Source organism: Taudactylus pleione, unplaced genomic scaffold (genome assembly GCF_031769625.1).
Source record: "Taudactylus pleione unplaced genomic scaffold, aTauple2 ptg000041l, whole genome shotgun sequence".
NCBI lineage: Eukaryota > Metazoa > Chordata > Amphibia > Anura > Myobatrachidae > Taudactylus > Taudactylus pleione.
In genome coordinates this window covers 7,805,473-7,833,062 of record NW_028284443.1, presented here as the reverse complement: position 1 = coordinate 7,833,062, position 27,590 = coordinate 7,805,473, and the positions used below count along the sequence as shown (strand labels likewise).

Below are 27,590 nucleotides of genomic sequence, written 5' to 3'. Positions count from 1 at the left end.
GTACCCATTTTCATGTACCCCAAATTTGATGGGACCACGTAAAAAAACGAAGTGCTCTTCTGCATCACTTCTTCAATGTCGGGAAAAAACACCTGCTGCGGCTATTTAAATCCCCGACTTTCAATTACAGGCTAAAACGTGATCCCCGTGTTTTTACAACTTTAGGGGGGTCCTACAATTTTTTTAAGGAAAAATTGGTAACTTTATGCAAATCCAACTTCGGAGTCTCCCGTTTTCGTTAATTTCATATTGAATACGGGGATAAGCGGGCGCGCGCCCGATACTTTAACGCAGGTAAAAATTCCGATATGAAACGTAAACTTCGACAGCGAAGTTTACGTTTCATATTCAATACCCCTCTAAATCACTTATTCAACTTATCTTTTACACAGCAATGAGACCAAGATCTCCCGGCTTCACACAATTTTTAGAAATATCTTCTAACGTGATTGGCTAATGTCCTGTCATAAACACCATCTTTAAGTCAATCTTCTACATGCTTTTTTATCTGAATTTACAATGGTAGATGGTAAGACTGGCATTACCTTCTGGTATAAATTCCTAACACTTGTGGATGCCCTTCAGACATCACATGTACTTATAAAATGGGAACAGAGAATTCACTATAGCCAAGTAGGAATGCTTATTTATAAATGTTCACCATATATAAAAGTGTCATAATGCTAATTAAATGACTCGGTTGGCTTTACCTAATCCATGTTACCTGCACAATCTATAGACTCATACACACTAAACGATGTGCTGTATGAACGATATTGGTGAAAGATTTCCCTTGAACTGTAGTGCAGGACAAACGATAATGGGTGTACACACTGAAAGATATCTTTCAGTGAAGTCATCCTGCCACATCTCTGAATGGGCAATTGTGGACGATATTGTCAGATTGGCCTGCATGTACGAACGACAAATAGACATTAACGACCCGGGGGAGCGTGCATCGTTGGTCGTTCACTGTATACAAGCTGAACGATATGAACAATATTGTTATCGTCCACAACATTCATAAAAATCATCTAGCTTAAATATTGCATACTCATCAAATCCCTACAAATTAGAAAAATGTTAGCGGTAGATTTAGTAAAGCTTCTAATAATGAAAAGTGCTGGTGTTGCCACAGCACTTGGGCCTGATTCAGAGATGGACAGTATTGCACAGCAGCAGCTGTGCTATACGTCCAACACAATGTAAATGCAGAAGGTGGTGCCTGTATGAAATAGACAGATCCATGCTGCACTTACAATCCGGCTGCAGCGTTTGTAGGCACTGCCTCACATCAATTATTGCGACCTTTGGTTGCGATGGTGCTTCATAGGCAAGGCTGCGTAAGCTGTAGTTTACCTCAGCCTGGCTGGTGCCTGGTCACTTGAGAGGCCAGGAAATCTGCGTCCACCGACGCAGACCCTTGTCTCGTGCCTCCCGGAAAATAGGGGGAGAAGCACCGCCGTTACCTCACGGTGGGCAGCCATGCCCCTACTCCGACCCCCTAAATACAGCAGCATGTCAATCATGAAGTGGCTAGGGGGGACTGTGAGCGAGAACGCAGACATCTAAACATCGGAGATGAACGCTAACCATCAGGTTAAAAGTACATCTCTGAATAATACCCTAGGTCAACTGTAAAGGATACTGTGGTGTTCAATTGAGTATACATATAGCAGCATGGAAAGTAAATGGTTAGAAAGCATATAATCCCATACTGAATGTGAAACTATATACTGCCAATTAAACGACCCACATTTTATATGGCATCAACCCTCCTCCTACCAAAAAGCACAGTTACTGCAGGAACCCGCACTCTCCAGTCTCCTCCTCTTACTCTGCTGACTTTATGGTCAGCCTGTTAGGAGCATCAGATTCGTAGCTCAGGATAACATTGCCGATTAGTAAATGAGTGTGAAGTATCTGATTTGCAGCTGAGGACAGGGTCACAGAGCCGGAACACCTTCTCCTGAATCCAGTCCTTTTTTTGGGGTTTTTTTAATGTATGTTTTATTTCCACCTTCATTGTTGGGTACAAGACGCATTATAGCATGCAAGTGTGAATACTGATACATTTGTATGATTGTGAGCCTACACACAGCAGTACATGGAAACAAACTGGCCTAAATATTGTTAAAGTAAGCCATAAAGTAAATTATATGAAGTCCAATGAATGTATGACAGCATGGCATACCATTTTATGCCTGAATATGACACCCTTGGCAAAAATACTGGCATATAAAGAGAAAATGCAAAATGTTAAAAATAATAATATAGAACTTCTTGTAACAGTCAAATGTCTCTCCTTTCAACCCCCTCCCATCTGTTAAAAACTAAAAGCTGACCACAACAAAAAAGACACACTAATAATCAGTCATTTTATTAGCAATGAAGCATCTTACCTGGGAATAGGGACGGTCTTCCCTCTATGATACCAGGTACCTGCAATAGGAGAAACCCACCACGCTTTTGCAAGCAAACACCACTTAGACCTAATTCTTTTATTTCTATCTCATTGTGAATATCCTCGAGCCAAAGTAAAGTTGACATTTTCCTGCGAAAATTTGGCAATGTAAGGATCTGCAAATAAAAATAAACACAAGGAAATTGGAAAAGTTCTCTTATGTTATATAGCAAGATTATGTCAGATAATTGTTGTGTGTTTGGGAAGTCAATCAATGTTAATTTTAATGGTTCCTAAAGGTGATTGGAGATTTATTTATGCAGTGCAATTACCTCTTTCCAATAACTACAGATTTCCAATAACTACAGCCATCTAGACTCAATGCGGAACACAGAGCGACTTGTCGGGTGTGAGTGAGTTGCCAGGTCCTGTGCAACTCTGCTAGCATCGGGCATCTTTTTTTTACTGAAAATGTGTTTAAGTCACAATGCGATGTGACTAGGACGCACCAGCGGACTGTGCTGATATGAGACACTTGTATATTTTTGTGCGACTGAGTCCCTGATTCTGTATACGAAGTGCTACAATGTAGCGGCTGCAGCTTTTTACATTCCAAGTTCTGTTGTGCTTCAGGTACAGACTCAGGTGCACACAGATATACAAGTGACACACATTAAATTAATCAGCACATTCTGCTGGTGTGTCCTAGTCGCACAGTTGTATATTTGTGTGCACCTGAGTCTGTATATGAAGCACAACGGAACTTAGAATGAAAAAATCTGCTACATTGTAGCAGTACGTATACAGAATCACAAAGATATACAGTACAAGTGTCACATACTGTATCAAATTAATCAGCCTAGTCTGTTGGTGCGTCGTAGTCACATCGTATTGTGACAGGCACATTTTCGGCAAAAGACGACTCCCGGCGCTACCAGAGTTTCACGGTACCAGTCACTGAGAGGGGCTTTTTGTCGCGACTGCAGCAAAGATGTGTAAGGGCACATCTGTAGGGTAACTAAGCCACAAAACTGACAACTTTTACTGAAGGTAATATCAAAAGATTGGCTCACTTAACCATTCACTCATCACATACAGTAATTCTCATGGACACACTGTCTAGTTACAGTGTCTACTGAGATTTTCATACTCAAGAAACTTGTTAGCCTATTTCACAAGCTCTGACTGCTGCAAGACTGAGCAGCACCACCTTCGCTGACGATTTTTTCCAGCAAAACCGGTCAGAATTTGCCGAGTCCGCAGGAGTCAGAGGAGATTTGTTCTGCACATGTGTAACATGGATTTCCTCTTTAAAAACACAGCTGAAGCACAGTTGACTGCGTTGGCATCCCATGCAACCACATCAGTTAAGTGGTTAAGCAAGGTCGACTGTCTCTATAGAAACAGTGTGCCAAATAGATTTAGTTAAAACACAATTATTTCATGTACATGTCAGGAATGTCTTCAATACACAAAATGAGTTTAGTAGCCATTTAAAGCTACGGCAGCTGATATTAATTTACACAACACAACTGCACAAGGAACCGTAGTTATGAAAACACACATTGATTATTAGGAAGTTTAATCTTGTGTTAATATGAACAAACTAGTTGTACTTACTTCTCCCAGACAAGGCTCTATTGCTAGTATATTCATATTTTGCTCCACACATTTCTGAAGTCTTTCTGGTATAGGATATATTGGAATAAAACTTGGAAGCTGTCTTCTTGATGACCTATAACAATTAAAATAATGCTGCTGTTAATAATAAAGATAGAACTATAGACACTCAGTGGTACCTTTAGAAAACGTATACTTTGCTAGTTATGGATAGGACCCCATTTGCTCCAGAACAGCCAGACTTCTTTTTGCAATGGATTCAGAAACATTACTTAGGTATTCTGATCCATTTTGACATGGTGGCATCACACAATTACTGCACATTTCTTGGCTGTACATTCACGCTTCAAATATCCTTAACATCTTGGCAAAGGTACTTTATTGGATTGAGTTATGGTGACTGTGGAGGCCATTGGAGAACACTTATCTAATTGTTATATGTATGGTACCAGTTTAAGTACGAGGGTTGTTCAAAAAGTAATACCTAAATGCTCACAACTAAAATGTTATTATAGATACAGATTTGAAAATTTGCAGTAAAATACTTTGAAGTCTTAGTAACAGAATGACTCTACTCAAAATATTCACCATCTGCCCTCAAACAATTTCTCCACCTCTCAACCCAAGCTGTGAATCCACTTTGGAAAAATTCCAGTGGTTGGTGTTTGACCCAGGAACGTATGACGATTTTAACAACCTCTATGTCTTCAAAATGTTGACCCCGGAGACAGTATTTGAGAGGGCCAAATAGATGAAACTCAGAAAGGGCCAAATCAGGACTCTATGGTGGATGTGGCATTATTTTCCACCCCATTTTGGCAATGGTCGCAGATGTTGCCATCGAAGTGTGAGGTCTGGCATTGTCGTGGTGTAAGAGGACATTGACAGAGGAATTGTTAACCTTTTTTTGCGGATGGCTTCTTTCAGCTTCTTAAGTGTAATAATGTATTGATCACTGTTGATTGATTGGTTTGGTTCCAAGTAATCGATGAGAATAACACCTCGGCAATCCCAGAAGAATGTGAACATAACTTTGTTTATGGATAGCTGTGATTTAAACTTTTTTGGCCTAGATGAACTTGGGTGTTTCCATTGTTTTGATTGGGCCTTTGTTTCTGGGTCATAAAGGAATACCCAGGTCTCATCTCCTGTAATGACATTTTCCAAAAACATCTCAGGGTTGGCTTCAAAGTTGGTCAAAAGGTCATTGCACACTTCCACCCTCTGGGCCTTATGATCCCTAGTTAATTGCTTTGGAACCCATTTAGCACACACTTTACGATATCCCAAATAATTGATTAATGTTTCTAGAGTGCCATGGCTACATTCAAGTTCATCACTGATATCTCTGATGGTCACACGACGGTCTTTCTGAATCATGGCATCGACTGTGCTGGTTCTCTGCTGTCACTGCAGTTGGTGGTCTGCCACCACGAGGTTTGTCGCACACGGACGATTCTCCTGATTGAAAACGCTTCATCCACCTTCTGACATTGCTGTAGTCAATTGTACGCTCACCGTACACTTTTTTCAGTCTTCTGTGGATTTCTGTAGCACTGCAGACTTTTATTTTTCAGAAATTCAATGACTGCTCTTTGTTTCATCTTGAATTCCATGGTATTTCTTGGATTACCTAAACAAAAATACATATATAGCTAGCAGACGTATTAAACTACAAACTGACAAAGTTTCAAAGAAATGTTGCATATTATTTTAGAGTTATGAGCATTTAGGCATTACTTTTGGACAACCCTCGTAGATGTGTGCTTTGTTACATGAGGGGCTCTCTTGCTGGAAGTAGCCATTAGGAGATGGGTAGGCTTTGGCTATAAAGGGATGCATATGTTCAGCAACAATATTCAAGAAGGCTCTAGAATTTAAATGATGCTCCAATTGTAAAGGGCAACGTAATATACTGGCACTATGTTAATAAACAAATAAATAAGGGTCCTGATGTATGCCAACAAATCATTTCAACAACACTACACAACGTTGACACAAGGCATAATGGATCAGTAAGTTACAATTGTTAACACAGAATTCTAACCCAACCATCTGTATGGCAAAGCAGAAATGGAAATTCACCAGAGCAGGCAACGTTTTACCAAACTTCAACTGTCCAGGTTTTTCAAGTCCGTGCCCAATGAAGGCTCACTTTTCAGTTCTTAGATGACAGGAGCGGAATCCGGTATGGTCTTCCACATGCTGTGGTATACAGAGATGCTCTTCTGCATACTACTATTGTAATGCAAGCTTATTTGTGTTACTGTTCCCTTCCTCTCAGCTTGAACAAGTCTGGCTATTCTATTCTGACCACTCTCAGTAATCCCACAAAACTGCTGCTCACTGAATGTTTTTATTTGGTGCACAATTCTCTGTAAACTCTATAAAATGTTGTGTGAAAATCCCGGGAAGATCAGCAGTTTCTGAGCTACACAAAGTATGCTGTTCTGCACCAATAATCATTTCATGGTTACAGGGCCTCATTCAGAGATGTATGCTATTCTCATCACTGCTGCGTCTTTGGATGCAGTAACCATGAGAAAATAGCCTCATGCTGCAAGAAGCGTCTGAGGACAAAAGACGCCCCTGACAGGCTCGCAGGTTCGAGTGCTGCATCCGAAATCGGGTTACGTACAATTGTGAATCAGGCCCACAGTCACTTAGATCACACTTTTTCTCCATAATGTTGTTTGGTCAGAACAACTGAACTCACTGATGATGTCTGCTATGCTTTTATTTATTGAGTAGCTGCGATATTTTATCCAGCAGGTGTACCTAATACTCCACTCAGTGGAATCCTTGTATGAACAATTTTCTTTAATCCAGCAAAAATATGCAGTAAAATGTCTGAACAGTTAATGGGCAGCAGAAAATATTGTATAGTGCTCTAAATAAAAGGTTGTGACTTTTAAAAGTTTATCAGATGTGACACATGTAAATGTTCAAATAATGTCAACAATAAAAACAAATCTTTGAAAAGAAAGACTTAAAAAAGCATAAATGAACAACATTCTCAATGCCAGATTAAAGTATATCAATTTAAAAAATGCTGAGTCCACCATGTGCTGCTCACTTAAAGTAAAATACATTAGAACACCTGGCAGTGAAAAGGAAAGTGACACAGCCCCTAGCAACTCCATGGGTGCAATTCAATTAGTCGTGAGGTCCTTTAGTAGACTCGCAAAGTATATTTCCGCATGATATGTAGTTTCCTCACTCCTCATAAGGGTACAAGCAAAAAGAACGATCTGCAATTGCCATTTTGTGCACATAAATATAACCTATCTAAAATTGAAATTATTAATGAATTCAAACGGTCCTTACATGTAGTGCTATATTCCAGAAGTTGTTATATATTTAGATAGATCCAATAAGAAACAAAAAAACCCATGCGCTGTCAGAGAGCTGCTGAAAAAAATGGGGGTGTCAGCCCCTTAAATAAGGTATAAATGAGAAATGAAAAAACCAGCGCTATTAATCAACAAAATTACCAATGAGCAGTTAGGTCGTAAATTACACAAATTTAATACAATGACCTTAAAGAACAAAATCCGTATAAAAAAAAAAAAATCAGCATACACAGAATCTAATGAAATAAATAAAATAAGAATGACTATAAAAAGCCACATATTACTATGAACAAATCATGTCTAATTAATCCCTGGTGGATCCTCCTTCCAAATAATGCACAGTCATACAGGTTAATAAAGTCAGTTAGGACTTAAATATGCTCCTAAGCTGGATGGATTTTAACCAGTAATATCTGCATTGGCCACTGCATGTGCCCAGGGACTGTGACAAAACACTTATTCGATTCCGGTAACTCTTTTGCCTAAAGGGATATTTAAGTCCTAACTGACTTTATTAGCCTGTATGACTGTGCATTATTTGGAAGGAGGATCCACCAAGGATTAATCAGACATGATTTGTTCATATTAATATGTGGCTTTTTATAGTCATTCTTATTTTATTTATTTATTTCATTAGATTCTGTGTATGCCAATTTTTTTTTTATACGTATTTTGTTCTTTAAGGTCATTGTATTAAATTTGTGTAATTTACGACCTAACTGCTCATTGGTAATTTTGTTTATTAATTAATAGCGCTGTTTTTTTCATTTCTCGTTTATACCCTATTTCATATTCAGATGAATCACCTGGCCTTGTAAATACAATTCAGTCAATCAATAGTCCTTACAATCAGTTAGAGAAGATATTTCTGTCTCTCTCGCCAATCTCCAATTGGGGTTGTAATCTCCACCTAGAGAAAGTGTCTGAACAGTTTTAGATGGTGCACACACTTAAGAGATCACTTTTCAAATCTTTTAGCTCAATCCATGAGTGATATTCATGCAAGATTAATGTTGCTGGTTAACAAATTAGTCTCAGGAGGTCCCCATCTAGAGGGATACCTCCAACAACTTTACAGTTTTTATGCAGCACGGTGAATGCTTCCAGTGCTGATGCACTGCTCCTTCAGGTGCTCTAAGCCCCAGCATGCCCATTCATTAAAAGGATTTTTGGTATTTACTGTTAAATCCGTTTCTCTAAATCCATCTAGGGGACACTGCTATACTTTGGAGTGTAGAAGGCACCAAACCAAGAGTAAGCACAAAATCAAACAAAACTGGTTTGTAACGCTTGCTCCTCCCCCTCTACATTCCATCAGGCCATTGGACGTCAGTTTAACTTGTGTGCCTCACAGGATTGGGCAGGTTTTCCAGTTTGTATTAGAACAGAATACATGAGCAGAGTGAAACAGTACTCAACACAAGAAAGGCTTTTCAGTACCTGAAAGAGTCAAGAAGCTAACTAAATGAGCACTCCACTGTAAGTGGCGATCATATGATCACTAATAGGGATGCGATACATCCTGGAATATCCGGGATCATACCAAAATTGGCTAACGTGCCCTGAAAACATTTTTCGGGATGTATAAATGTCCTGCTTTCACTGGGGTTCCTGGGAAAGCTGTGCCATAGGCACCTGGAAGCAGCTTAGGGAGCATAGGATGTCCCTGTGTAGTTTGGTTACTGTGGTGCCCAGGCCAGCCCATTCACAATGTACAGTCCGGTCGCATCTGATGACGTCAACAGTGGCCAGTCATCTTTTCCTTCCCATCCATTAGTGGTACGTCGGCACTCCTCAAGTTGCTGTTGGTCTGGAACGATCATTCCCTCCCAGACCCAAATCCACTCCAGAGTACAGCAGGCCATCCACTATACAATTTTCTGTCAGATATCTGTCCAATCTGGCTGGTTGGAATGAAAACCTGTTAATGTATGGGAGCAAATGACAATCGTCCATTTGCTCAAAAACACTGGAAAATACGGTAGACAAAAATGGTTGTTCAGGCAAATTGGTTAAAACACAGAAATTTAACCAATTTGATACAATTTTTTGTCCTTTTTTCAGTGTTTAAAACCACATGATCAACTGTCATTTGCTCCCATACATTACCAGGTTTTCATTCCAACCAGCCAGATTGGACAGATATCTGACAGAAAATTATATAGTGGATGGCCAGCTTTAGACTGCTATGAGTGACAGTTACTAGGGGCGATTGTTCAGCCAGCGGCTATATTTTTGAGGCGCCCAATGTTACAATTCAAAATTTGCTCCATCTGTGCACAATAGCCGCTGGCATCGGCATTTCTTCTCACACCCCCAGGTACAAGCAAAAATGTGCAAGAAACCTGTGGTTAGGGAGCCCTAACCAGAACTTTAAATGGGTTTAGCCAGTTTACTCGCAGATATGGAGAGGGGAGACCGCTGCAAGCCCCCTATCAATTGCAGTAAGAGATACAGGACTGCGCTGTTGCTCAGGCCACAGCTTCCGGCATGCAGTCCACAGACTGAGTGGAAGACAGAAGAGATCGGGTCACCTCTACACTTGAAAGTCAGAGATCTTGGGAGCAGGCGCAGCGGGTGGGGACCTGATGAGCACTCCTGCCTGCCCCCCTCCAGTGGAGATCTCATAAAGAACCCCAGAATTAAACATGCCCACTCCTGTGAATCACACAAGTTAAACTGACGTCCCATGACCTGATGGGATGTAGATGGGGAGGAGCAAGGATTACAAATAAGGTTTGTTTTATTTTTGTGCGCGGTCCTGGTTTGGCAGCATTACCCTGGTAGGATGAATGAGAATATTGTTTAAAAAAAAAAGGAATGATCCAAATGTGTTCTCCATCCCAAAATAAGTAACCAGCATCAATGTTATAGAGGTGATGTTCATCACTGTATATTATTATGACATGACTGAAGCCATAATGCTTCACAGCTCTACCAACCATTCAGTTGCCACCAATACCTCTGTTTTAAGATCTGGGTCTGCTTACTGAGCGTGGACTTTTAATTATAAAAATCTCCAACACAGTAAATAAATAATCTTGCTGCTAAAAATATTGACACTGTTGTTACCAATCTTGACTCAGTAGTCAGAATATGTTTCTCCATAGCATCTACTAATGTGGTAGCAATTGAGTCTTAAAAGAAATTTATTACTGGAAACACACTTTGCGCACTCTCACCCTAGTCTTGCGGATAAAGTTTTCCCTCATGCCATTTATGCCACATCCATTCATATAACTAGGGGAGAGGCCATCTTAAAACATTGCTCTGTCCAGTGGTCTCCAACGTTAATAGAGGTGTGAGCTACTTTAGAAAAATGAAACCTCATGAAGAGCTGCTAAAAATTAAGTAGAAAAAAAATCTGGCTAATAACCTAAAATTGAAGGCAATTTAATGAAAATTTAAAAACAATTAATTTAATTATTACAATGATATTGTTGTAGTTTGTGAATAAAATTTAAACACAGGCAGATTGCACTGTTAATTACCGGCTCCAAGCAGGTACGTGCAGTAGAGGAGCAAATGATACAGGCAGGGCTGCTGTGTGATTTTCCGGCAGGGCTGGGCGGGAGTCACTCACTTCGCCGTAGTGTAGACGACGTGGGTGGAACCACGGGAAAACATGTCAGGTGATTGCTGTAGAGGCTGCGGTAATCACCTGATGTGCTTCCCTGTGGCTCCACCCATGGTGTCAATGCCACGGGGGAGCACACGTCAGAGGTCACTTCCTCCTAGTTGACTCGGCTGTACTGCAGCTAGGTGAGCTACCAAAAATAAGACAGAGAGCTACCGGTAACTCGTGAGCTACAGGTTGGAGACCACTGGCTCTGTCCCTCTATTGTTTCCTCCCACTCTGATCACCAGCACAGATATGCCATTCTCATTGGTTGCCTACAACAAAAGCCCATCACTTTGGCATCGGTTTATACTCCGAATGTGAGACAGGATATCTTCCTTCAAGATTTTTTTTCTAATTATCACAGATCACCTAGGGACATGTGATAAGAGGAGGTGACTTCTACACGGTCCAATATGTCAGTCTCAACGAATCTCCTTCACCTCACTCTGGAACTGGATCCCCATTGGACAGTGGACAACTGTCCTCTGTTGAAACTATATGACCTTTATAACTCTTGGCGTTCTCTATACTCAGCTCGGGACTTTACTCATTTTTCAGTACCCCATCAAATCTAATCACCTATGGACATGCAATTTGTCGACCGCTCTACCATGCAAAACCTCCACTTAGAGGACGTGTCCTGGGCCAACTATGCAGCAGTTCTTCTAGATATTGATTTCCAACTCCCGTCTCGTGTTCGATGTCGCTGGCATCTTCATGAAAGCTTATTGCTTACACTGGAAAATAGGGCTCTAGTTTTACAAGTGATTGCAGAGTTCAGAGAACACGACTTTGGGCCCGATTCATTACTGATCGCAACTGCGATTCTGCACGCAATCGGCCAATTGTTGCGTTCTGCGTATACATCGCAGTGCATGTGCGCGAACCAGCCACTGCAATCGGGACTGCATTCACAGTGACTATGCAGACCCAACGCAGAGTGATTGACAGGAAGTTCTGTTTGTGGGAGGTGAAGGGTGGGTGGTCGGCGAAACGCAGGCGTGCCAGTGTGTTTGAACGCCGTTGCAGGGGCATGCATCAATTATCCACTGTGATGCCATACGCAGCTTGAGTACTCATAGTGTGCGATGAGGTTAGCAATTCCTAAGTAAGGTCAGAGCTTGTGCAATTGTGTGAGTGAGGCTGCAATGGTACTCGATGTTAACGATGGTTTTGCAGTCTTGCTGAGGATTACGGATGTGTGTATGGCAAAGTGGGCATCCTTATGTTGTGCTGCGATCATAGTGGATTAGCATACTATCGCAGTGAGACTGCGTGCGTAATCGCTATTGCAAACGCAGTTGCGATCCGTAATGAATCAGGCCCTTGTTGCATAATATTTCCCCCTCCACAGTTTGGATAGCACAAAGCTATAATATGTAGTGTCCTTATCAGCATGGCTGCATCCAAGACTTAAGATCAACAATCTGGCTTCTTGCAGCTTTAGTCTTCTATAGCTTCGCTCGTCTTTACACCAATACTTTCCACAACGGAAAACCTTTAAGCTTTTGACAATTAAGGGACAACTAAACCTGATCCTTTTGCACAAAGCAGCTGAAACTCTTCTTTAGCTTTCTCAACAATACTATGAGAGAGGTGTCTAAACGGTCTCAATTCTGGCCCAAAAGCGAAGAACTATTAAAAAAAAAAAAAAAAAACACATTAGAGATCTCCTCAAAGATTCATCTGGTCAGATTTCCTTCAAATTCCTCAAGGACCTCCAACAGAGAATTTCACAATTTATCTGATCCAGAAGGAGGCCCAGAATCCAGTTTAGAGTCCTCTATAGAAATGCTAGAGATGGAGGCCTGGGATTACCCTTCCCTCTTAAACCTTGTACTCATCTCAGATGGATTGTTCTTTCCCGTTCTAATGCTCATTTACAATTATGGGTGAATGTTGAAGCTTATACCTCTTTTAGACTAAATTCCCAGATCTGACACGGTATTTTGAACAAGGTTGCAAACTGGATCAGACCCGGGACAGATACCCTCCAGGTCGCAGAGCAGACCCGGGTTATTCCAGGATCGGTGCATTTCACACTGCGCACAGGTGCAGAGGAACTTGTCTGCAGATGCTTGGAGATGACCTCATCTCTAAGCATTGGAAAATCCGGAACTCTCCATTCGGGTCGGACATTCTACATATGCTCTGTTGGGGGACACCAAAAGATAGACTTCACATGTCGCTTTTCCCTCCCACTTGCTCTTTTCTCTGAATGGATTTACTGTTTATGCACATTTTTATCTAGTAGCTAACCCCCGTGAAAGTTTCCACTATTAGATAACCCGGTTTTCCTTCCTGGCCCTGTGATGTTTTGCAGACACAACAACATAACATTTTTGCCCGACATAACTTTCTAGAATTCTATAAGCTCTGTGACCGCCTAAACCTCCCTCCTAATACCTTTTACAACACTTACAACTCTGTCATTTTTTTAACACCATAGCTAAACCTCACGTTCCAGTTCAGACCTCCACATTTCAGGTTCTGTATTTAGCTATGTCCTCTTCTAGAGCACTGATTCACATTTTACTCCCTATTATTATTTAAACATAACCAACCAGACAAGGAAATGTATGAATGTCTTTGGGAGACTGATATAGGGGAGACACTGAAGCCAGAAATCTGGTCTCAAATCAGGGAAGGAGTGACCAAGAGTTACATTTTTCATGTGCATAAACGAAATACTACAAACATGTGCAGGTTTGGATTGGTATGGATTCTCCCACCAAAAACGTAATCTTTCATAGACAAACATCATCTTTCATGGTCCATGAAAGATGATGTTTGTCCATGAAAGATGACGTTTTGCCTTTCTGAGAACTGAAATTTGGCGGGAAAAAGAACAAAGGCTGATTATGCAGTACCAAAATGATGCCCTCACAAGACAATCTGAAGGCTTTCTGGCACAAGGTAGCTAAGGAAAAGTGTTAAAATATATCGAGTACCCGCATTCTAGTACCACCAGCTTTGTCAGTGTCCTCCATAAAATGGAGAGGGCAGTCTATATGCACATAAAGACAGCAACTAGCCCTGAAATGGAAATAATTCAAAGCATTGAGTGTTTACCAAAAACAGATTAGTTCTTGCTTTTGTAATAAAAAACAACCAAAAAACACAAAAACAGCAACAACTGTGTCTCTCAAAAATAAAATTAGTGGGGGCGTGGCCTGACTACTGAAGAAGCCAGACATGGGTGTCTGGAGCTCCAGCTGAAACACCAGATTTTCTGGCCAACTTGCCTACCCTGAGGGCTCATTCCCACCCTCCTCATCCCTCAGTGATCTGGCACCCTAGGACGGTGAGGTTCGCGGAGCCGGGCAGTGTTTGTTAGCGCTGTCGCGGCCCTCTATCCGCATTGAAGCCGCGTTCTCGAGTTTCAGCTGCTTTGTGCAAAAGGATCAGGTTTAGTTGTCCCTTAATTGTCAAAAGCTTAAAGGTTTTCCGTTGTGGAAAGTATTGGTGTAAAGACGAGCGAAGCTATAGAAGACTAAAGCTGCAAGAAGCCAGATTGTTCGGAGTGTACCTCCTACATCCAGCCCGCCACGGGACTTGTTCCCGACCTGACTCCTCTTGCTGTCACCCGCCCGGTGTAGATCTTGTGACCCACAGCTGCCTTCCTGACCGCGACCTGCGGGGGGTCTGAAGAGGACGCCGGTGTCATTCAGAGGTGAGAGTTTTACTTATACTCACCCTGATGCTGCCTGCTGGAATTGCGACCCGGGAGTACAGGAGCCCGCTGCCTCCACCCCTTGGGTACCGAGCGGCACCACACAAATAGATAACGGGAGAGGCCCTCTGTCTGGGCACTGAGCCAAAGAACACTCAGGCGCCATCTTGAGAAGAGACCTGCTTTCTCCCTGCATGTCACTTTTACTGCCGCTGACCCGATTATCTCCCTGTTCTCAGCACCTACAATCCCTGTAAGTCCCCTGCAGAGACACCCTAGCAAGCTCAGAGGGTGGCTCTCTCACACTATGGAGCTCCCAGACACCATCCTATAAAGGTGCCACTGTATAAATAGCCGTGACCCTCTGCTGAGACACCAAGTGAATACAAGATTTGGAACTCACAGGAATCTCTACCTCATAAGCTTCTTCCATTTAGAATTATCATCTGCCACAGCAGTAACCAGCTTTAGTCCAAACTCACTGTATCCTGGTCCGTGACCTCCTGGACTCTCCTGCCAGTATTGTTTGTCCCCCTTCAGCAATCTCTTGCTATTACGACACTCTTTATTTGCTATAACAATTTGTATCAATGAGTCCCTGAGCGCACCGATGTTGCACCCTCCGGTGGTACTAAATTATTCTATATGGTTCAATACAGCATTCTCCTCCAATTCACTGCTATACCAGGTCTTCTGTTCAACTCATTTCAAATATTACCCTCCACCTCCCTCTCACTACTGTTCCTACGATATCATTATGAATAGGTCTAACGCAAACATCAGAAAACGAGTGGGCGGTGATATAGCTCAACACTTTTCCAAAGGTGATAAGTCCTCAACGGCTGTTGACCCTCTGTCACCGTGCCCTCACCACACAGATGATGATGATGATTCCCCCCCTCCAGCTCTGTCCACTAAAGAGGACATCATGGCATTACGATCCCTTATCACAGACCTCAAGGAATCTCTGGAATCCAAACTAGATAAAGCAGTCTCATCCATTAAATCCGATCTCTCATCATTGTCCTCCAGAACCTCTAAATTGGAGTCTCGTCAAGATGCTCTCCAAAATTCCCAAAACTCACAGAGATCTCGACCACATTATTCAAGACCTTGCTGATCTTCGCACTAAAAATGAGGATTTAGAGAACCGGGAAAGAAGAAATAACCTTCGTATCCGGAATATTCCAGAATCTGTAACCCTGGACAACCTGGAGAACTATCTACACAAAATATTCACCTTTATTATCCCTGATCTGTGTCCCCAGCAACTACCATTAGAAAGAGCCCACCGGGCCCTTACACCCAAACCTCGAGATGGTGAACCCCCACAAGATGTAATCATGCGCTCACTCAGTTTTAAGGATAAGGAAAGAGTTATCCAACGCGCAATAAATCTCATATCATATATGAAAACATTAAACTCCAGTTCTTTCAAGACCTGGCCCCTCTCACATTCAAATACCGGGAACTCAGAGACCTGACTAGCGCACTACGTTCACGAGGTATCCGCTACCGTTGGGGCTTCCCCTTCAAACTACTGATCGACTTCAACGGGAAAACAGTTATCATTAGAGATCCCAGAGAGGGCAAAGACTTTCTCACTCATCTGGAGGACTCCGGACCCTCTCCCACCACATCAACTGCTACCTAAAGAAGTCAACTGTTCCTTCATTCCACAGACTTTAATACATGTTTGCTGGGGACTTTACAAATCTGAGATTTGCCATCACCATAAATGATTGCCCCCGTTTTTTCAATGGTCACCCAACCCACATCTTTGGTTCTTCTCCAACGACCATTTCATATCCTTTTCAACAATATTATTATTTTATATCCTGATATACATTAGTTATTTTCATTGTTCCACTATTTAGTCATGTCTCCAATCAATAGAGTTAGATCCTTAAAAGTCTGTGTAAACCTAGACATTTCTATCATTTCTCAGCAGCTTAGCTTAGCTTATATATGTGTATTATTGACTCAATTTTAGTAAACCCTTAGGGAACTCCAATTGATTGTTAAAGTATGTTGATAGAATAGGTATACTGTTACTTTTGATCTCAATGCTTATTTTTGCGTATTTCACACCCAACCTCTTACTGACCTTTTTGCTCTTCGCCTTTGCACCCTCCCCCCTTCATCATCTACAGTGACATACTTAGAATTTTTATTAAGCCTTTCTATATTTCTCTCCTTTTCACTAAACGACCACCACTGGAGGGTTACGACTCTCCGACACTCCCACCCTCTACTTCTGACTACCTCCACACGCTCCCCATATTGAATACTATTCCATTTTACAGCCCATATTTTCTAATTTTCCTAAGGTGGCTCGGACTACCATCCCTGCAACCTTTTTGGACTTTATTGTCCCGATTACCGTGTGTGTCTTCCTCTGCAGGACACGATGAATTCCTATTCCTTCCCCATTATCCCTTTTACTCTGATCTTATACCTTCCCCCTCCTCCCCAGCGAGTCGGATTCTCCTCATTCTCATTATAAACTATTCTAGGTTTGAATAGCCCTCAAAAGCGATCTTCGCTTTTTCGATCTGTCCGAAGTCTCAAAGCTGGGATTGTTCTAAAACAAGAGATTCATTTTAAAGCGAATATGCACCCTTCTCTACATTCTAAGAACTTCCCTACCTCATACTACTCTTCTAGTCAATCGAAACACAATGGGGTGGCGTTACTAATTAGCAATAAAGTGCCTTTTGTCCAGAATTCACTACACACTGATTCTGATGGAATATTCATTATATTAACTGGTAAACTGGGCAACCTGGAGTGCACAATAGCTAATGTATATGTCCCTAGCAATGGCCAGATATCATTTTTCAACTCCTTTTTTTCCAAATTAAATAAATATAGGAAGGGCTACCTTCTTGTGGGTGGAGACTTCAATGCCGTCCTCAATCATGAACTCGACAAATCTCCTGCCCCTACTACTTTACGACCTTGCTCTTTGACCAGATCTTTGAACTCACATCTTCGTGAATCAGGCCTTTTCGATACTTGGCGAGCTCTCCATCCTACATCCCGTGACTTCACCTTTTTTTCAATTCCCCATCAATCTTTTTTCTCCGTTGCACCCCAGCATCTAAACACCTCTCCGATTCATCTATAGTCACTAATCAGTCGGTCTGACCATTCCATAGTTACTACATCATTTGATTTTTTTGACACGCCCACATCTCGACCTCCTTGGCGTCTGAACAAAACCCTTTTGAAGATCCCAAAATTTCATGAGAAACTTAAACTTGCCCTCAAAGATTATGGCCCTGATTCAGAGCTGGACGCTCTGACCAGAGCGCTCGCTCTGAATCAGGGCCCACCTCCATTAATATGGAGCGTCCTCCTGGACGCTCGTATAGCTGTGGGTCACCACCCACAGGATATACGCGAGTGGAAACTGCGAGCAAAAGCCTGCGGTTGAGTTTTTCAACCGCAAGGCCAGGAGTGATTTTGGCTCTATCAGAGCCAAAATCACTCCCACTGACATCACTAGTGACGTCAGTGGGGCCGGCTTCAGACGGTAGGCGTTCCCTTGGGAACGCCTCTGTCTGGCAGGCACGCCCACCAAAGGGGGCGTGCTGTCAGTCAACATCAACATCGACAGCACGCCCCCTTTGATGAGACACTCCGAGCGAAGGAAAGTCCTTCGCTCGTCGCGTCTCGCGCATGCGCAGTGCGGACCATCGACCCACTTGCGAGCGGACAGCCGCTCGCGAGTGGGTCTGAATGAGGGCCTATGTTTCCTTGAACACTACAGACTCTGCCTGCACACCATTGGCATGGGAAGCACATAAAGCAGTCATATCATTAGCTATGCCTCCTTCAGAAACAAAGATCATAGATCCCAAATGACTTCTCTGACAGAAGAGGTCCACCGCTTGGAAACCTCTCATAAACGTCTCCCTTTCCCGCTCTCTATATAACCAACTAACTTCTGCAAAAGCATCCCTCAATGCCTTCAGGCCGAAAAAACTGAACAGTCTTTACGTTGGCTTAACCAAAACTTCTATGAAAAAAGTAACAAAGCAGATTCCCTACTAGCTAATAGGTTGAAAGCCCGGAAGGCCAGGACCGTGATCCCAGTATTAAAAGACAACCATGGCACTCATCAATATAACCCTACTACTATCAATTCGATATTCAAAACATATTAAAACACCTCTATAATATTTCCGAGTATTCACTTAACTGCGGTTTTTAACCAAATCCTAGAAGGAGCTTAATTTCACCCGGATACGACTAAAGCTACTATCACAGTCCTTGCAAAACCCAATAAAGACCCATTATTAGTGTCTAACTACCGCCCCATCTTACTGCTTACTACCGACCTAATACTTTTCCCCAAAGTACTTGCAAATAGGCTAAACCCACTTCTCCCTACTCTCATTCACCCAGACCAAGTGGGCTTTGTCCCGTCCAGGCAGGCACTAGACAATACAAGACGCACTATTGATATAGTTCATTATGTCAATACTCACAAGCTTCCTTCTCTGGTGCTTGCCTTGGACGCGGAGAAGGTCTTTGATAGGGTCTCTTGGCCATTTATGTTCCAAACACTGCGCAGTTTCGGGTTTCACGGGAAGTTCTTATAGGCTATTCAAGCCCTCTATTATAACGTCTCCGCAGGCGGTCTACTATCAGACTCATTTTCTATCACCAATGGGACCAGACAGGGATGTCCCTTATCACCCCTGATATTTGCCCTTATCATAGAACCGCTCGCTAGCCGTATAAGGGAAAACCCTAACATAGCCGGTGTCAAAATCAAACAATCCCAATATACCCTTTCCTTACTTGCTGATGATATACTCCTCACGCTAACAAGACCACTCAGGTCACTTCCCAACCTATTTCATGAGCTCTCTCTCTATGGCTCTTTATCCGGCTACAAAATCAATCATGATAAATCTGAGGCCCTTCCTCTCCATCTCCCTGGAAACACGAGGAGGTTGTTACAGTCAAATTTTAATTTCCTTTGGAAGAGGGATTTCCTGAAATACCTTGGGGTCTCTATGACAAAATCCTATGACTCACTCTATAAAACCAATTATCACCCCTCATTAGATCAATCTATAAAGACCTACAACAATGGCGAACGTATTTTCTTTCATGGATAGGACGTATTAATGCCGTGAAAATGAATATTCTTCCCAAACTGCTATATCTTTTCCAGACCCTCCCTGTACCTATCCCTTCCCACACCCTAGAATCTCTTCAATCTACGCTCTGCAAATTTGTATGGGAGAATAAAAAACCCTGCATCCGTCGAGAAATGCTTGTCAAACGCACATGGGAGGGAGGTTTGGGTCTACCCAATCTACGCCGTTACCGTTACTATAATGCTACCCGACTGAGTCAAATGGCCTCATGGCATTCTCCTCGACACATCAAGCGTTGGGTCGACCTGGAAAGTGACCTTGTAGATATCGACTCAATCTCTTACTTGCCGTGGCTGCCTCGTAAACACAGACCCAAGTGCTCCTTCCTGTTTCCCACTATTAACTCGACGCTCAGTAACTGGGATCTAATAAATAAAAAACAAAATATTTCCTCGCACCCTTCCCCTCTAACACCCATTTGGAATAATCTCACATTCCCCCCAGGCTTTTCTCATGACATGGCTCGCCCCTGGACCTCGGCTGGCATTACAAGGTTCCACCATATCGTCGGGGCATTCTCCCCTCTGTCCTTCGCAGATATTCAACAAAAACATGGAATCCCTAACAGTCTACATTACCAATACTTACAAATCTGTCATTTTGTGATTTCATATTCCGCTGCTCGCTCCTTACCCAACCCCTTACCCTTTGAAAGACTATGCATTTATAAATTTAACAACAAGGGGGCTATTTCATCTATATACCATTCTATTCTGACATTGGAGTCCCCTCCACTTGAAGTACATGAACAGGCCTGGGAATCAGATCTCAGCTTGTCCCTTGGCGAAGAGGCCTCGGATACCATACGCTTAGCTATCTCAAAGTGCTCTATCAGCGTAGCCATCAAAGAGAACTCTTACAAGGTGTACGCCAGGTGGATGTCTCCATCAGATGTATCCTAACTCATGTGGGAGAGGTTGCGGTCAAGTAGGTAAATTTTTTCATACATGGTGGACCTGTTCCCTGATCGTCCCATTCTGGAACATGGTTCGCACCCTGCTCTCTCAACTCCTTAGACCCCCGACTTCTCCCACTCCTGCTAATCTTCTACTTTGCGCCCCGATCGATAATGCTCCCAATATCTCCAATAACCTAGCTCTTCAAATATCTTCAGCTGCCAGGTATCAGATAGCCCGTAATTGGAAGGCCCCGAACACTCCCAGCTGACAAGAACTTGTGAACAGAATTTGGTTTGTAGCAAAAATGGAATACATTACTAGCTTACAAAACAACACTGTCCAGAAGTTCCAATCTACATGGAGCCCTTGGTATTCTTACCAAAATGTACCCCTCCCCGGTCTTGGTTAGTGCCGTGGTGATCACTTTCACTGTAACTCTTAATTCCAAATTCCCCCCCTCACATTTTCCTTTACTCTACTTTATCGCTCTCATCTCTTTTTTCCCTCTTACCTTTTTTCCCTTTCACCTTCCTCACCCCTATTCTCAATTTTACCCACTCTGGTCAATTCTATAAGCCAATTCTAACTAACCTGCATATAACTGTTTATAGCTTTTTCGCTGATTTGATTTGTTTTATAATGACCTCAATATTACTGCTTATTGCATTTTTTCAATGTACTCTCAAATTTATTCAATAAACGATTACCAAAAAAAAAAAAAAAGTTAGTAATCTATGTTGCATCAACTCTATGTTGGCTTCTTTACTTTATAATCGTCGCTTAATTTCTGTACACCATGAAAAGTCTTCCATGATGTCATAGACTAAAAAAGACCAAAATATGATAATCTCATAGAAAAAGTGGTTTAAAGCCAGGCACACACTAGTCGACATTTTAAAACGAATTTGCCGATAACGACCAATCGTTACGACAAATTCTTTAAATTGTCCAGCTTATACGAAGTATGTCACCGATGATGCGCGCTCCCGCATAGGTGTGGTGTGATGTGTACCCGGCATAGGTTTCAGTCTGATTTAATTTTATAATTAACAAATTAAAATAAAACAAAATGAACCCTACCTAATCTGGCTACATTTAACAGATAACAAGCAGTGTTGAACTGTAGAACAGTGTAAAAGAATATACAAATACATGCCTTTTCCGTGGTGCAGACAGGACTATGCTGTTACTCTTTGGCTCCTGAAGATATGTGCTGTTCCTTGAAGTAAATGCAGTAGCAGGCAGCAATATGTATTCCTCCTCACTTTCAATCGTAGCTTCAATGTAGCGTCCAATAAGAAAGTCTTGGAAACAGAATAATACAAGCTCTCTGCAGCGACCTGGGTTTCTTAAGAATAAAGAAGATAATATTTCAATATTAGAAAGAGGGAACAGTGTGGCTTATGTAAAAAGAGGTAGTGCAAAACAAAATTAGTTATCATAAGCTCTGCTAAACTATTTGATCAAAGATGGGGTGCCAGGGGCAGTAAGAGAAAATATGGGGGTGATGTTTTTAATGTGTTTTTGTATATTTGATCAATTAGAGTGTGGAGAGTAAGAGTGCAAGGGCATACAGAAACCTATTGAGATGCTTACCCTCCAACCAGCACACATTTACTCATGTACTACTACAGTACAGTACATATCAGGTCATAGCTGTTGCACATCACACAAACACTAATCTCACTCCCAGCATTTGCCTGCTCCCCAGAGCAGCTGCCTTTTTCAATTCCTATTTTAACATTCCATGCTCCTGTTCTGATGCCAGCATCCTCTGGTATAGACTTCCTGCCATGTTAGGCACCACGCACGGGTTAGGCTGCAGGAGGGGGGGGGGGGGGGAGGTTAGGTTTAGGCACTATGGGGGGAGGGTTAGAATACTTATCCCTGTCGGGATACTGAGCATAGGGATGCCGCTGTTGGTCTTTTGACAGCCCGCATCACGACTGCCGGTCTCCCAAACCCAACCCGCTTCAAACAATTGCCATTGTGTTCTGACAGAATTATTCCCATACAGATCATGAACTCCAGGAATAAAGCTAGTCATAGGATGAACACAGCCAAAGGTCTCAACATTTGCTGAGAAGTACCAACATTTTATATATGTCACATATACAGTAAGGTCCATAAATATTGGGACATTGACAGAATTTTCATATTTTGGCCTCTATTCACCACCACAATGGCTTTGAAATGAAACAAACAAGATGTGATTTAACTGCAGACTTTCAGATTTAATTTGAGGGTAATTACATCCAAATCAGGTGAACGGTGTAGGAATTACAACGGTTTCTATATGTGCCTCCCACTTTTTAAGGGGCCAAAAGTAATGTGACAAACTAAACAATCCTAAATCTAACTTTCACTTTTTAATACTTTGTTGCAGATCCTTTGCAGGCAATTACAGCCTGAAGTCTGGAATGCATAGACATCACCAGACGCTGGGTTTCATCCCTGGTGATGCTCTGCCAGGCCTCTACTGCAAATGTCTTCAGTTCCTGCTTGTTCTTAGGGCATTTTCTCTTCAGTTTTGTCTTCATCAAGTGAAATGCATGCTCAATCAGATTCAGGTCAGGGGATTGACTTGGCCATTGCATAACATTCCACTTTTTAGCCTTAAAAAACTCTTTGGTTGCTTTTGCAGTTTGCTTCGGGTCATTGTCCATCTGCACTGTGAAGCGCCGTCCAATGAGTTCTGAAGCATTTGACTGAATATGAGCATATAATATTGCCCGAAACACTTCAGAATTCATTCTGCTGCTTTTGTCATCAGTCACATCATCAATAAATACAAGGGAACCAGTTCCATTGACAGCCATACATGCCCACGCCATGACACTACCACCACCATGCTTCACTGATGAGGTGGTATGTTTTGGATCATGAGCAATTCCTTTCATTCTTTTCTCTTCCCATCACTCTGGTACAAATTGATCTTTGTCTCATCTGTCCATAGGATGTTGTTCCAGAACTGTAATGGCTTTTTTAGATGTTGTTTGGCAAACTCTAATCTGGTCTTCCTGTTTTTTGTGGCTCACCAATGGTTTGCATCTAGAGGTGAACACTCTATATTCACTCTTGTGAAGTCTTCTCTTGATTGTTGACTTTGACACATATACACCTACCTCCTGGAGAGTGTTCTTGATTTGGCCAACTGTTGTGAAGGGGTTTTTCTTCACCAGGGAAATAATTCTTCTGTCATCCACCACAGTTGTTTTCCGTGGTCTTCCGGGACTTTTGGTGTTGCTGAGCTCTCCGATGCGTTCTTGCTTTTTAATAATGTTCCAAACAGTTGATTTGGCCACACCTAATGTTTTTGCTATCTCTCTGATGGGTTTGTTTTGATTTTTCAGCCTAATGATGGCTTGCTTCACTGATAGTGACAGCTCTTTGGATCTCATATTTAGGGGACGATTCAAATGTTTTTTTAAGCGTGATAATTAATGAGCGCCCAGTGTTGCAATTCAATTGTTCTGGGTGCTCACTAATTATCGCCCTCTTTGCCCTGGGTTTAGCCGTGTAAAATGGCTAAACCAATCTAAAGTTCTGGTGTGGGCGCGCTAACTGCAGTTAACGCGCCCTAACCAGGTGGTTTCTCACACATTTCTGCTCGCACTCTCCTGAGGGTGTGAGCAGAAATACCGGCGCCTGTCGCCCCCTGACAGAGCAACAATTGAAATGCTCCGTTGGGAGTCTTAAAAAAAAAAAAAAAACGCAGACAAAACATTTGAATCAGCCCCTTAGAGTTGACAGCAACTGATTCCAAATGCAAATGTCACACCTAGGATCAACTCCAGACCTTTTACCTGCTTAATTGATAATGAAATAACGAGGGAATAGCCCACACCTGTCCATGAAATCGCTTTTGAGTTGATAGTCCCATTACTTTTGGCCCCTTAAAAAGTGGGAGGCACATATTGAAACTGTTGTAGTTCCTACACCGTTCACCCGATTTGGATGTAATTACCCTCAAATTAAATCTGAAAGTATGCAGTTAAAGCACATCTTGTTTGTTTCATTTCAAAACCATTGTGGTGGTGAATAGAGGCCAAAATCTGAAAATTCTGTCAATGTCCCAATATTTATGGACCTGACTGTACATGCATGTATCAAAGCTACCACATCTTGAGCGGTTTAAGCTACTGGACTTAAAAAGGGGAAACAATATTAAATACAAGACATGACTGGTTATTTATCTATAGTATTTCAGACTTCACATCACTTGCAAATTAAATTAAGGTGTGTATATTTTTTATATCCACTGTATATTAATATACTGCAGAGAGAAAAATAGTGTCAAGAAATCTATTCTTGGCAACTACAATGCAAATGAAATCACTTTCAGATGGCTAGTGTGCTGTATAGAAGAAGCTCTTCCTAGCAGCCAGAATACAAAGCTGAGAATCATTCTGTGAGTATATAAAGATGAGGTAATGCGCCTCTGTGCATACACACAGTGATACCACAAGCACCTTGCGACTTTCTAGTGGCTTAGACGCATGCCCAGTTAAAAAAACATTGACATGTGTGAATATCAGCACTGCGTCTGAATCAGAATGAGGCCCAGTGTGTTTGTGTGCAATAGATAGGGGAGTTCAAGGTTCACTATAGCGATATTATATACTACAGGTAGCACTGGTGACACAATAAGTCACACCAGACAATTAAATATCAATTATACTGTTATAAATACATTCTTTTTATTATAATTGTGGCTTAGTGTTCTAAAGTAATTTTCCTTACTAATGTTACAGGTTTAATTTTCCACCTGTCAGCATCTTAGACCAAGATTTATCTTTTAAACACAATAAAAGGTTTAATTATATAATTAAGCCTTTATTGTGTTTAAAAGATAATGCTTGGTCTAAGATGCTGACAGGTGGAAAATTAAAACATAACACAATAGTAAGGCCACTAATATAAAAATAAATAAATAAATAAACCAATGCATTTATAAAAGTATAATTGATATATAATTTAGTTTTACTTTTGTTAAATATCCTTGTCAGAATACAACCAGATTCTCCCTAATTACCGACTGCACTCTGTTTTTGCGAACATGCAGTTGTAGTAAAAGCTTCTAAGGATTCATAGTCTGCAGCCCCTAGAAGCATATTATGGCCAGCGAGTAACACGGCATGGGCTTCCTGCTGGAAACTCTTCTAACACTCCGGACTGGCAGTCTCATAGTGAATGCTGTAAGAGAAGGTTGGGTACGGGATCCCAGCGGTCGGGATACCCAAGGTCAATACAACAACAGCGGCACCCGGACAGTCAGAATCCCGATACCTGAAGGTAAGTAGCCTAACCCTCCCTTTAACCCACCTTTCCCGCAGCCTAACCTTAACCCTAATACCGTCGGGATGCTGGTGGTCAGGATTCTGGCACTGGGATTCTGGGACAGTAGGACAAGAACCTGAGATCACTGGGGTGACTGGTTGTGGTGGATTTTTATTATGGCGACTGCAGTCCTGCAGCTCCTAGGTAAAATCCGTCACTGGTTGCGTCTTTGTACACAAGCATTAAACATCAGACGCCACAAGTGAGTGCCTCAATACAAATAAACGCAGCAGCAACAGCATTTGCACCCATCTCTAAATCAGGTCCTTTGTCGATATTTAAACATATTAGTAAACCTGTGAACGAAGTTCTGAAAACATACCTTGCTTCACAAGTGATTGTAATAAAGGTCTTTTCCCCAGGAGGAATCACCATTGCTTCACTAAAGGCAGCATTAGAAGTTTGAGGAGTTTTCTCATCGTTTCCATTCATGTCAATGTATCCATTGTAGGCAGACACATTTTCTGTTGTCAAATGATTTTCATTCACTGGATTAACACCCAAAGGACTTTTTAAAGTTTCATTAGAAAAATAATTTCTTGCTCCTAACACTGCAGCAGAACCACTGAAGCATTTAGAAGCGTAACCTAGATAAGGCATATAACAACCCATGCGATAAATCCTAACATCTGACGTCATTAAACTAGAAGGAAGAGCTTCCGTTCTCTTGTTCTCATCTTGTTTATCACTGGTTACATTATATAAGGATGGTCTCATCTGTGTAGTCTTCACTGAAGAATGGGGGGATTTTAAGGAGGGTGATGAGACTTTACCGGAATCCAGTTCCGAAGTACACATTTCAAATTTGAATTTATTTTCTTTTTCCAAACCTGCAACTTTGCAAGCTACCAATGAATGTGTGTTATTTCCCTTATTCCTGAATGGAAACAAACAGATACATATATTACAAAATAACAATTTTACGTATGAAGCATGTAATAATACATTAAAATACTTGGCAAATGCAGATTGACATCCAAATTGAAGGTAACTATCGAATTAAAATTTTTTTTTTTAAAAAGGGGTTGTCTACTTTGGGACAACTCTTATGCCCACTTTTCTAACTGCATCCCCATATCTATAGTTAGAATACTGACCAACAAGTGTCGGTATTCTAACCCTCTCGGGATGCCAGCGTCGGGATTCTGACCACCGGGATCCCGAGCACCGGTATCCCGTACCCATCCCCTTTATAACAACTGTACTTCTGGTTAGCCTACGCAGGGAAAAGCAGGGTAACTTTATTGTGTACTATCCTGTCCATGCTGATAAAACTTGTAATATTTTAAATATTCATTCTAACTTTCTATCTGAAGGAATAAAGACTTAAAAACTTACAAAAGTAGTAAATTCACCAAACAATTAACAAAAACGGTTCATAAGCAGTTTTTAACTACATTGATAACTTATTTCAATCTCCAAACGTGTGCCAAACAAATACTAACAAAAAAAAAAAAAAAAAAAAAAAAGATATTTGCTTCTATACAAAGAACAGCTGGCTC

The 27,590-nt window shown here is 41.7% G+C and overlaps 1 protein-coding gene across 4 annotated transcripts in view; it reads right to left on the bottom strand.

Moving 5' to 3' along the window:
* The window catches only part of MOV10L1 (Mov10 like RNA helicase 1), a 165,832-nt gene that overhangs the window by 103,131 nt on the left and 35,111 nt on the right, over positions 1-27,590 (bottom strand). For all 4 annotated transcript variants that reach the window (XM_088457605.1, XM_088457606.1, XM_088457607.1 and 1 more), the window contains 4 exons: positions 26,411-26,965; positions 21,905-22,096; positions 4,025-4,139; positions 2,403-2,580 (listed from right to left, as the gene is read on the bottom strand). In XM_088457605.1, the coding sequence (XP_088313731.1) occupies positions 2,403-2,580; positions 4,025-4,139; positions 21,905-22,096; positions 26,411-26,965 (1,040 nt within the window). The remainder of the gene's footprint in view (positions 1-2,402; positions 2,581-4,024; positions 4,140-21,904; positions 22,097-26,410; positions 26,966-27,590) is intronic.